We start from the raw sequence: 12,378 nt of genomic DNA on the forward strand, positions 1-12,378 counted from the left end.
ACACAAACATCTGGGTGGATAGACATCCATTGCTGAATATAGGTGAATTGTTGGCAACCATGATTCCTGCTAAATATTTCACAACAAAAGACCTCTCTTCGGCTTATCAGGTCATGCTAGAGGAGGAGTACAAACACCTGACTTCATTTGTCACTCTACTTGTAGCATTCAGTTTCAAAAGAATGCCGTTTGGCCTGGCCTCAGCCACAGCAGTTTTTTTAGAGACTAATGATGTATCTATTTGGGGGTCTTGAAGGAGTCTACTGCTTCCAAGATGATATCCTAGTGTCAGCCAAAATGGAAGAAGAACATGATGCCAAGTTAACGGGAGTGTTGCAAGTGATCCAAGAGAGGGGCCTCACATTGAAAATGGATAAGTGCAAAATAAAATGGATGGAATTATCGTATCTTGGACATTCAATAAATGCTGAAGGGATTAAACCCAAAAAGGAATTAGTGAATTCCATTATGAACATTCCTGAGCCTGGCAAAGATAAGCTGCAGAGGTTTTTGGGGATGACGGAATATTACTTTAAATTTTTGGCTAAATATACCGAAAAAAAGTAAATGCATTAACTTAAGAGAAAATGTGCCAAGTTTACATGGTCGGTGGCATGTAAAGAGGAGTTTGAACAAATCAAATGGGAAATCAATAAAGCTCCCACGTTGAGCATGTTTCACTGTAAAGCCAAGACAGCGATTTCTGTGTATGCCAGCCAAATTGGATTGCGATGCGTGTTGGAACAAATCCATGAGAATGGCTCAGTTCCCATTGAATTTGCCTCGAGGATCATGAGAGGTGCAGAGCTCAATTACTCAACGATTGAGAGAGAAGCACTGGGGGTGAAATGGATCGTGGAGCATTTCAGAAATCTTATACGGGGGCTGCCAATATTGTTGAAAAATTATCATAAACCTCTAGTACATGTGTTCCAAAACACTGCACCTACTCTCACCAGGGATACAGAGATGGGTGTTGGATATAATGCAATACAATATTTGTATAAGTTACACACCGGGCAGATTGAATTTGGTGGCTGGTTGCTTCTCGAGGTTGCCATGGGACAGTGGAGAATATGGTGAGGGATCCTGTGGGGATGTTAATTCAGAGGATATTGTAGCCACGGTGAATCCAGGCATGTTGAAGGAGGAATGGGGTGAAGCAGTGGCTAACAACGCAGAAGAGGCCAGCCTCGGACAGGCTGTTCAGAGTGAGTGGAAAGAGATGGACCACTGTGTGGGCACGTACTCCGAAATAAAGGATGACATTTCGGTGGATGAAAGATGTATTTACAGAGGAGACCGTATCATTCCTCCAGTTGAATTGAGACGGAAGATAATAGACTTGGCGCATGAGGGCCATGTAGGCAGATGTCTCACCAAAAGGAAGTTATTGGTGGCCCGGCATGTGGAAGGAAATGGAAGAGGCGGTTAAGGAATGTGTGACACGCGCCGCCAGTGAAAAGGGAAGGAATGTAAAGAAGAACCCGTGGAGATTCCGGGAATAGTTTGGTCCAAGTTGGCGATTGATATTATGGGACCATATGAGAATTTAGATCCTCAGAAAATGTATGTCATAGTGCTTTTGGACTGTATCTCGAAATGTGTGGAGTGGGGTGTTGTTGAGGGCACTGTCACAGCAGGAAAGATAGTGAAGTTTTTGAACAAAATCTTCAATAGAGAAGGGGATCCACTGGAAATGGTATCTGATAATGGAGCCCAATTTTTGTCAGTGGAGTTCCAGTCATTTTTGAGGGAGAGGGCAATAGAACATAGGACCACATCGTTGTACCACCCCATGGCAAATGGACTTGTCGAAAGGATGAATGGTTTTATTAAAAATATAATTCAGCTTGCCCTGGCTAATGTGCTTCTGTGGAGAGAGACTTCGAGAGAAGCCCTCAATACCTATAGAACAACCCCACATTTAGCGACGGAGGAAGAACCATTCACCATGCTGAGGGGGAGGTCGGCGTCAAACAGATTGAGGCCTGCATGGCTCGTTGCAAATACCCAGAGACAGATTGATATTAGTGACATTATAAGGAGAGTAAAGGAAAAGCCGGCCAAGTACAAATCATACTATGACTGCAGAAATTGAGTGCTGGAGAGTAAAATCAAGGATGGAGATTGGGTTTGTGTAAAGGAACCCAAGAGAGTGATGAAAGGAGAGTCAAAATATAGGTCCACTCAAAGAGTGTTAAATTGTTCTGGGAAGTCTGTAACACTGGAGGATGGCAAGAGATGGTCCATTGGTGATGATGTACGCATGGAGGAGTGTATCCTGAAGAAGAGAGGAAGAGGAGGGAGTAATTTATGGGATGTTGATATTGGGGACTCACAAGAGACTGGTATAGAGGCTCAAGAGTTAGGTGGAAAAGTTGTCCTCAAAAGAGAGAAAATGTCAAGGAGAAACAGGAGAGTGATTCAGAATTTTAAAAATGACTATCTATTATTAGTTTTCCGTAGGCGTTGTACATTGGATCTGCTTTCCTGGCTTCATGGTCTTCAGCTGAGTTCATATATCTTTTTTATTAGATATTTTCTTCATAGACAAAATGCTTGTTGATCTTCCTTCTCTTTCCCCCTCCCCGCCCTTATCCCTCCCTGCTTCCTGTTTGTTGTTAATTATCTATATTTCATTATTGTCAGCATTGTTGTAGGGGGGGGACCTGGTATGCACGTGAATGCGTTGATGCAGCTCTGGAATGTCCCCACGTTCTAGAGTTGTAGTGTGATGGTGGTTATCTTCGGACGGCTGCGTCCTCTGGGGCCTCCTGCAATAAACCTCTTTGTGAACTCTTACCTATATTGCCTGCCATCCATACTTTACTAATACAGATACCTGTATAACATTCCACTGAGAACTTGAGTACATCATAAGTGGACTGCACAGATAACTATTTACATAAGCATCATCATAACATCTGTCAAGACCCTTAACGCCTTTATCCTTTTGACGTGACTTGCCGGCTCTTCTTCAGCCGCTAGGAATCTCACATCCTCTCTAATTGGTTGTTGCTAGAGCTTGGCGATCCCAAATCATTCAAGTGCAATATGGGAAAATGACAGTACCCAAGAAAATGACATAAACGCATTTAAGTATTGAACAAATGTATCATAGAACTAAGTCTCCACACTCCCTGCTCTTTCCTGCCTCCCCACCTGGTAAGCACTGTTTGAAATAAAGGTGACATTAACTCAGTAGAATTTCATGTAAACTTGTATTTAAGTGCCACTACTTTGCTATCCATAATAACATGGAAAAAAGAGCAAAAGATATTCTTGAAGATAAACATTTGATGTGTGGTAAAATGAATGGAATTAATGAAAATGAATGCGATTGTGAAAATAAATGATCATAAATCAAACATCTGGCCAGACATGCCAGAGCTACTTGTAAGGGCTGAGGGTGCTGTGGTGTCTGGTCACTAATGCAGGTCCCGTGTCTGCTCTGCTCCTCCCGTAGATAACCGGTTGCGCGACGCCTTGCTCATCATCTTCCTACTGGTGCTCCCAGTCCTGGTTCTGGTGGTCCTGTTCTTCAAGCGGAACGCCATCAAGGCCTGTATCCGCCGGCGGAAAGATCGCTACAGGTGAGTGTCCCAGGATCCTCTTCCTGGATCCTCTGGACATGTCAATGGAACATCCGGACAAGACACAAAGGGACGGGTGAATATTCAGTATTGTGATTTGTATTTTAAATATCCCAAAATAATCATTTTGTGTTCTTTTTCTTCTGTGTCCCTCGATGAAACGGGGACCGCTCTTTCCTTCTGAGATTCTCTTCCTCAGAATTCATAACCTTTATTCATTGTGCGGAAGGTCATAGCCACACATGGGGCAGGGCTGCAGTGTTTCAGTTCTCCTCGTGTTCCATCTCGGCCTTTCAGACCCGCACTTTGCGGGTGCCCTTTCTGCGCACGCGCCCTCCACTTCAGTGAACACATCGCAGCATACATCTTTGTTGCGCTGCTCTGTTAAATAGCAGCCGGAACACAGTTGCACTGTCAATTCAATCGTTTTATTGGCTTCCCCTTTTTGGTTGCAGGTTGGCAACATACAATAACTTGCAGGGTTTTCCTGACGTCCGTGGCAGTGCAGTGCGAGGTAGCAGTTGGGTTCGTACTGCTGATTTTCCCCACTTTTCCTTCACTCGAACCACAGACAACTAAACAAAATCACCATCTCTGGGTCTTTTCATGCACAATGCTCTTTGTGTTGAATGTCCGCTTGACCGAGCCCTTCCGACTCCTGCCACCGGTGGCATTAATTGAAAAAGTAAATCGAGTCTTGCGAGACCCTTTCATGGTTCTTGATTTCCGGGAAAGAGAAATAGCAGGTTTCGAATATGGACACCTTCTTAGTCGACTGCTTCCCAATCTAGTAGGCCCACTCGTATCCGCCAGCATCCTCGATCCATTCACTGCTCTACAAGGAAGAGATGGAAAAGAACACACCCGGTCCCTCATTAGTCCGGGTTTTATTTCTCTGCCTTCCCCTCCCCAATTCAGGTGTTGCTTGTTTCTTAATTGCTTGCAGGTCGTCCTCCCACCTCCGGTCTGTGTGCTTCCACAATCTCTCCTCCCCATGTGCCTTTGCCCGGTTTCCCCACCGTGCTCTCACTAGCCCCAGTGCCTGATCTTTCCTGGAATAAGGTACCAGCCGGTTGTTTTGAGGGTTGGAATTTCGGGCTGGTGTTTTCCCACCTGCTGTTTGTTTCACCTCGTGGGGCATTCTGGGAACTGAAGTTCTATGATTATTTGGCACTGGATTGATATAGCAGAGTAAGCCCTTGTGTTCTTGCTGCCATGTTAGGTTCTCCCGACTGTCTATTGTTTTGGAATTGTGTTGCTTCCGTATATAGTCCATCTGCCCGGGTCATGATTTCCTTTGCCCCAGCCGGCTCTGCTGTTTCCTTGCAGTTTAACTGATTCTTGTTGGTTTCATCCGTTGTAACCCCATCCCCACTCATCCTCAGGGGTTCGTCATCGCAGGCTCTCCGCTAGCTGATATGATGTGCCCGTTTCCAGCATGCAGGCTAACGACAGACCAGGCTCACGCAGCACTTGGCGGCGCAGCTTCCCTGACGCGCAACCTTGTATTAGTTGGTTTCTCACCATTCCGTCCTCCTTCTCCCATGCACACGTACTTGCCAGGTGACAGAGCCTGCCATAGAACTGGTCCTCCTCTGTTTTTCCCTACACATAATGAACCTTTCATAGTCCTATTAGCTAGTGGCAAGAAGTGTTCTTTGAAGCTGTCTTTTGCTGCTTGATAGTTGTTGATGGGAGTGAGGGACTTGAAAATGTTGTGAACCTCCGACCCAGCGGTATATAAGGGTTGCGATTTTGGCCTCATCCGTTTTGCGGGTTGCTCTAAAATACATGTCCAACCCTTTTGGTCCCAGCTTCGAGGGATTGCCTGAAGTGTAAAATTCTGGCATTGGGGCCAGTGTCCCATGTTGGCGTGGTGTCCTTATCACCCAAGTGGGCCTTGGAGCATCTTGACCAGCTTCCTGGAGGTAATCTTCGTCGCTCATGGTTGCAAATCGCACAGGCACCCCCTTTGCAAAAGAACACAATTTGGACCCGCTGGCGCTTTTCTGGGACCTCCGGCACTGCAGTGTTCACACTCCGCTCCTCCCAGGAGACCTGATGCGAGGCAGCCCTTCCAGACAGCAACTCAGTGTGACTGACAAAACATTGATTGAAGACAATGAGAGAAAAAATGGCCCTTGTGGCCCTGCCTGTAGATTATAGCCCTTGTGGGTTCCAAAAATTGCCCACACGGTGCACGAGCACCTCAAAATGGCAGCGTTTGCTTTACCGCGATGATCGATGCACCCAACAGGCGTCTGATTAGGTTGCCGGAGATGTAATCAACACCAGAACACCTTCCCCCTGCCGAGCTGCATCCTCGTAGCCAATGTTGTAATCAGCGTTGCCTCAGGACCCCCGCATATAGGCCTTGTCCCACCCGTCCCTGGTAGGAACACACGGACACAGGTCCTAACGTATATCGTGCTCCCGGTGCGCCCTGGCGTGTTGCGGGACCACCCCCTTTATTACTTGCAACGTGCGATGGCAGAACGTTGCCGTCGCGCCACGTGGCCACATAACATTATGCACGTGGGCCCAGATGAGCTGCTGAATGCTTAAGGGCACAATGTTTGCCAACCCTGCAGGCTGTTCTCCCTGTGTCGTGCGTAATCATGCGTTGATCCACGTGCCAAGTGTATGCCCTCAACCTCTAGCATTGGGTTACCTCGGGCCATTAAGCTCCCCATTGTTCAGGAAGCAATAATCATGCGTTACCTGGGATGTTAAAGCCCCGAGACTTGTTCTCGTGCAACAGAATGTCTAATTAGCTCACATATGTTAAACAAGTGCTGATTGGTGGGTATGGGAGAAAGCAGCAAGAAATAACAGTGAGTTGACATGTGTTGCTAGTTACCATGGTTTCAAAATAACCTTTCCCTCTCTGTTCTCTATAGAATTGCTAACAGCCGTATGGTGCCACAAACCTAGGCCAAAACAAACTATTAAAAGTCGAAGACAGGCTGAACTTTCATGAGATGAAAAGGTACTCATTAGTGCTGTGAAAGGCTTAGGGGAAAAAGCGATGTAGCCGGTTAGTGTTGAACAGGCTGTGTTTCCTGTATGTAGTAGTAGGTAAAACGGTAACATCACCCAAACAAGCATTGGCAAAGCCAACAGTTTTAGCTTTGCTGTCGGCATGGGGTCAGCATTTGCCAGGCACTGTTATAATGGTACTGCCTGACCAGACGATGGCAGCAGCTGGAAAATGGTGCTAGTAGCTGGGGGTATGATGATATACTCAAGCCAAAACCGTTGACGTTGCAAAAACTGGGGTTTACCAGGACTTCAGTGCAAGGAACAGATGCAAGGGCACACACACTACCGTGTAATGAAGTTGCTAAGGGCACATTTAGTTATGACATGTTTATTACACCACAGGCTTATTTGCAGAAAAGACTCATTCAGCTGTGTCTGAATTGTCACAAAAACCTCTACCAGAGGGCAATAGAAATAATAATGTCCTCACATCATGCAGCCGATTCATGGCATCCAAGCCAGAGTTTAGGATCACAAAGAGCGCCAAGCAGAGCTTCAGTTTGCATGTAATTAAAACCAGAAGAGCGCAAAGGGCTTCCAGCAAATGTCCATCCTATTCTTACTTTACAGGCTCCAGGCACACATTCCGACTGTCCTTTGATACACTCCCACCAAAGTCCCGTAGATGGACAGATCCCCTTAGTTCTACCGCCTGAGGAGGCCGTAAGCAACGATGCATGGACTCCACTACTGTCAGAGCAGGCTGTGGTTTACCTCCACCCCCCCTATCCAATTGCCTATCTTCCAATCTGAGAAAAGAAACCCAGAAGGTACTGGGCACGAGGACCATAGAGCGGGTTCCTTTGATGGAAACACACCTGGGCATCTTCTCCATGTTCCTTACCACAGAAAAGCAGGTGACTAAGGTCTACATGTCCGGGAATTACCTCTGTTCAGCCTCTTGCTCCCACACAGAACATTCGAGATGACCCCAGCGCAGATCTTTCCTTCCGTAGAGGTGGGAGATTGCCCCTCTGCCGTCGATCTACGGGATATACCATCACGTTCCAAGGTTGCCACCACATCGCAAGTTCCTGTGGTTTTCTTTTGGGAATGGACGCTGTCCATACAGAGTGCTCCCGTTTGGGCTCAGGACAATCCTGGGGGTAGTCACGAAAGTGACGTCTGCTGTGTCTACTCATCTGCATCACGTCTATCCCTACCTCGATGATTGGAAGGTCAGGACTTTCCATCAAGGTTACATGTTGCCGGACCTCAAATTTCCTCTAGGGCTTTGAGTCAAACAGAATTTACCCTTTTCTCAACACAAGGGGCCGCTTGATTGGTTAGGAATGGCATTAAAACTTGGAAAAAGGTGTTCCCACTCCTGAGCATACTTTGGTTCTTGAAGTCAGTTGCAAGGAAAAATGTGACACCAGCTCTTCAATACCAGATGTTTCTGGGTTACCAGCTCACGTGCATCTTGGTCGTTCCATTAACGAAACTGCCGGTGCATCCAACACGCCCTCCCCCTTTTAGCATCTTGGGACAAAAAATCTCAGTCGTCCAATCGAACCTCAGTCCCTCCTGAAGTATTAAAGGATCTGGCATTGTGGTCCAAAAAGGGTAATCAAGACATCCAAGTCTATTTTCAGGTTTACGAATGTTCTGCAATCATGGCCATGGATTCCTCCCTCTGCAGAGGGGATTACATTGTGATCTCACAATCTGTGGAGCCCAGAGAATTGAAAAGCACAGATAAATATCCTGGAACTGAAAGCAATATTTCTGGAACTCCAGATTGTCATCCATTGATCACAGGTGGCCGAGTATTGGTACGCACAGAATAACACTACTGGGACATTGACATCAAAAATCTGGGCTGAATGTGATCGCACACAAGCAATACTCTCTTCTTGTGTGCCAAAGGACATTTGTGGGTAGGTTTCCACGCGGGACGCCTACCATTTTCCTTGGCACAGGAAGGTGCTCAGTGCCAAGCCTATGGCTCCATTATTGGCAAAGGTGCATTTTAGGCTTAGATTTCAGTGGCTTCTTGAAGGATTCGCATTGCTCATGTGACAAAGTTCCCTGTCTGATTATGGTGACTTCTGGGGGTGGGGGGAAACCAAGGGGAGCGGTTACCTCTCCCAAGATGATAGGCCTGAGGGAGAGAGTGGAAGGATCTTCTGGTTATCCCAATTCAGCCCCCGTCATAGAGCAGGGGACAGATCAAAGCAAGTAACTGCAGTGGCCTTCTAAACTCCCTCAAATGGCAAAAGAAGGGTCCACAACCCACCTTTCAAGCACTCTGCGGACCTAGTAGCCAGGATAAAACCCTCCAGGATTTTCCACCCTACCAGTAGTGTCCCTTTAGGAAATCTGGACTCTGGACACTCTCTGGGTTACAGAGAGTGCTTTCCCCAGAGACTCACTGTGCTGCGCCTGAGCTCGCTTGCACTTCAGGAGCTCTTCGCAAACCCTTGTGCGGATTTGCTCCCAGGCTTGCATAGGCATCAGAAGTTGGTAAAAATCTCATGTGCTGCCCAGATAGCGAGTTCACGTAGGACCGCCGTCTGCTCATGCAATGTCTGAAGCTCACACTCAACGAACAGAGCAATCGTAAATTAAGCGAGGGAGAGCATCAAAAATGTACCTCCGTCCTTCCCACGGTATCGACCTTAGCAGGGAAGCATATCGCAGATCCCATGGTTCCCTACAGGCAACGACCATGACGCCATGAAATCCAAAATGGCGGACCAGCCATTAAAGAATCAGTCCATCTCACCAGTCCTTTAACAAACCCAGGCAAACCTTTTGGCTTAGATGAAACCAGTCCCTTGCCAATTTGTAATCTCAGTGTCCGACCCTCAGAGTCTGACCCAGGAGGATGAGCTACAGGGATATATAAGACCAAACTCTGTCGGTGGCTGTGTGTGTTTGGAGAAGGAGCTACTTGCAAATACTTTGTAGATGATTGAAGAGAAGGAGGAGCCTGGAGGAATCAAGCAGAGAAAGCAGAGCATTAAGAGAAGGAGGTTGGGACATAGGATACATTGGGAAAATAGGTTTGAAGCAAGAGGGGGGGAAGGAGGCAGGAGGAGGAGTTAAGGGGAGAGGTATTAACATCAGAAGGTGGTGGGAGGGAGGAATTGAGGAGGAGTCTTGTAAAACTCAGGAGGTGGAAGTCGAGAATAATAATGAGAAGGTTGTTGGGAATCCGGTGGAAGAGATAACCTCAAAGGAGAATGGTGAATATCTGGAGGGGTCTTAAAGAAAAGTAAGACAGGAGGGAGTGCAAGACTGGAGAAGGTATTCAAAGAAAAGCAAGGAGAAGATGGATGAAAATCAAGGGAAGGTAGAAGTATCAGAGAAGGAAGAGGCGGGTGGATACGAAAAGGAGGAGATTGTCAAAGAGCAGGAAGGTATGGCTGAAGAAGAAAAGAGAGGGCTGGTGAACATCGGGAGGCAGGAGAAGGTGGTAGAAGAAGACGAGGAGGATGACGGGGAAGACCCACTGGGCAACTAGACAGCCATCATAGGAAGCCTGAAAGAAGTCAGCTGTGCCCAAAGTAAGGAGTAGGCCATATACACCGTTCCAAAGAGGCTGGGGTGATAGTGTCTGGTAGGAGGTATGAAAGCATGGTGCAAAGTAGAGGCGGTCCAGGACCAGCGTGTAGAGGCACCGGGAGTAAATATTCTTGCACTCTTGGAAATCAAGACATTATTTTGGGTCACGAGAAAGGTTACATTGGTCCAGACTCTGAGGCTCTACTTAACACTAATGGGAAATCTATGTGAGATGTCACAGAACTTCAAGACCACACCCCATTGCCTTTGAAAATACTTGCAGCCCCAAGAGTGAAAGAGGCGGTAAGAACCGAGAGACTGGCAGAGAGAACTGTGGATCCCAGAACAGCCTTTCCTGCTCGTGGGACCAGAACGGAATGATCAAGGCCCCACCGAAGGCAGACGTAGAAGGGCAGAGGCCAATACTGGTTCAGCCAAAGATGAGAGGAATCAGACCAAGATGGTATCTCAAAGAACTTAAAGCTTTAATGAGGGAATTAGCACGGGATGGCAAAATAACAAAATGGGGAAAGGTGAAGGATAGCCAATTTAAGATTTTGAGTTTCACCATTGCCCAAACAGTTGCTCAATTCAGGGTGAGAGGGGATCTTTTTAGTTCTCAGTATCAGACCCTCTGGGCAACTTAGATCAGCCTATCCGTTTCCCTGCACACTTCCTCTTTCTCCCAATCTGTGAGTTCCAGCTTCTGGCAACCTTTCCACTTCCTTCACCCGTCTTGGGATTAAGGGTTACTGCACCCCTTTTCTTTCTCTATCTCCCAGTGCATAACCTTGAGTACCTAGGTCCGAAGTAGTGATTAGCAGAGCTTCAGGTGGGGCACTGCCCATGGCAAGGGCCTTGACTGAAAACAGAGGGCTTTCTGTAGTTCAGTCAGGGGGGCAAAAGGGGGAGTAGACTCTGAACAGTAATATAGTGATCTGTTTCGGCTTTGGTTTCTGTCTCTCATGCTAAGTCTCCATGTTTTCACAGGGCGGATAACAACGTGCCTGCGAGACAGACTGCGCGTCCGCCGAACCAGAACCAGCAGAGAAAACACGAGGTAAATGAGGACAAAAGGAACTGAACCCTGATTGCTGTGTATGTGTCTGTCATGCTCACGGACGAACTTCAATTTAATACATGTAAATACGTGTTATTAATTGCAATCATATATGTGGTTAGCTTGTCTACATGGAGCTCTTGTATGTGAAAGAGGTCAGACTGCATATGGCAATCTCCATATTTGTCTATCATACATATATGTATGTATGTATGTATGGGATGCAAAGTAGCCTTGGGTCCTGACTCAAAAGGGTAGGTAGCATGCCTGTAATGTGCAGGCTGTGCGGGTCTTGGAAGCCGGGTATCTGTACAGCATTATATCTGAGAGAAATAACCTAGCTGGGTGGAATCTTGCATCTGTGTAGCAGGTTTAATATTGCTGCATGAATATGTTGCACAGTTAGCTTAGAGGTCGTGTAATGTGACCAGGAAAACTCAAATGACCATCCTGCCGAGAACCTGGTTTTACAAACGGTGACCTGTCGATGTGCCCCCACCCAACGTATTTGGAAATTGTATAATTGCTGTATATTTCCCTGTCATACAGCCCACCAGCCCCTCTGAGAACCTGCGAGATAAGGAACGTGGCCAATAGTCCACAATCTGGATATGAGCTAAGAGGGGCTTCTAATGGATACATTCCTCGCAAAGATCACAACATTTGTGAAATACAATACAGATGCTGGTGGCTGCATGCGCTTCTGAGGCCAGCCTTGGCTCCATCTCATCTCTCATGCCAGAAGTGATCTCACCCATCTATATATACTCGAACATGCCGGCATCATTTCCCTCAGTACTTTCTCTCGAGGTCATTGCCACAGTCTCCCAACTCTGTTTCCCTGTTGATGACGTGATGGTCATCAACATAGAAAACTGACTTTGAAAGTATGGCATGGTGCCCAATAGCAAGGTAAGTTTTTAAAAAGAATGGAACACCATTAGCACCCGTGTAAGGAAGTACACGGGTGCTAATGGCCATAATGACGAGGAATCGGGGCTGCTCCATGGTAACATCCCAGGGCCCTCGCTAAAGGCCCCAGCGAAACTATTAACTTGGGCCCCGGCCGTTACCACCCAGTACGGCCCGGGTTCCTCTTCATTACGACAATACAAATATACATCTGCCCGCCAGACACTGAACGCAGCTGCCCAATGAGGGCACGAGTAG

The 12,378-nt window shown here is 47.0% G+C and overlaps 1 protein-coding gene across 1 annotated transcript in view; it reads left to right on the forward strand.

Moving 5' to 3' along the window:
* The window catches only part of LOC138473339 (disintegrin and metalloproteinase domain-containing protein 9-like), a 526,235-nt gene that overhangs the window by 477,032 nt on the left and 36,825 nt on the right, over positions 1-12,378 (forward strand). Inside the window, exons 19-20 of the mRNA XM_069612014.1 lie at positions 3,470-3,596; positions 11,139-11,208. Coding sequence (XP_069468115.1) covers positions 3,470-3,596; positions 11,139-11,208 — 197 coding nt within the window. The remainder of the gene's footprint in view (positions 1-3,469; positions 3,597-11,138; positions 11,209-12,378) is intronic.

Source organism: Ambystoma mexicanum, chromosome 8 (genome assembly GCF_040938575.1).
Source record: "Ambystoma mexicanum isolate Mex_15411 chromosome 8, UKY_AmexF1_1, whole genome shotgun sequence".
NCBI lineage: Eukaryota > Metazoa > Chordata > Amphibia > Caudata > Ambystomatidae > Ambystoma > Ambystoma mexicanum.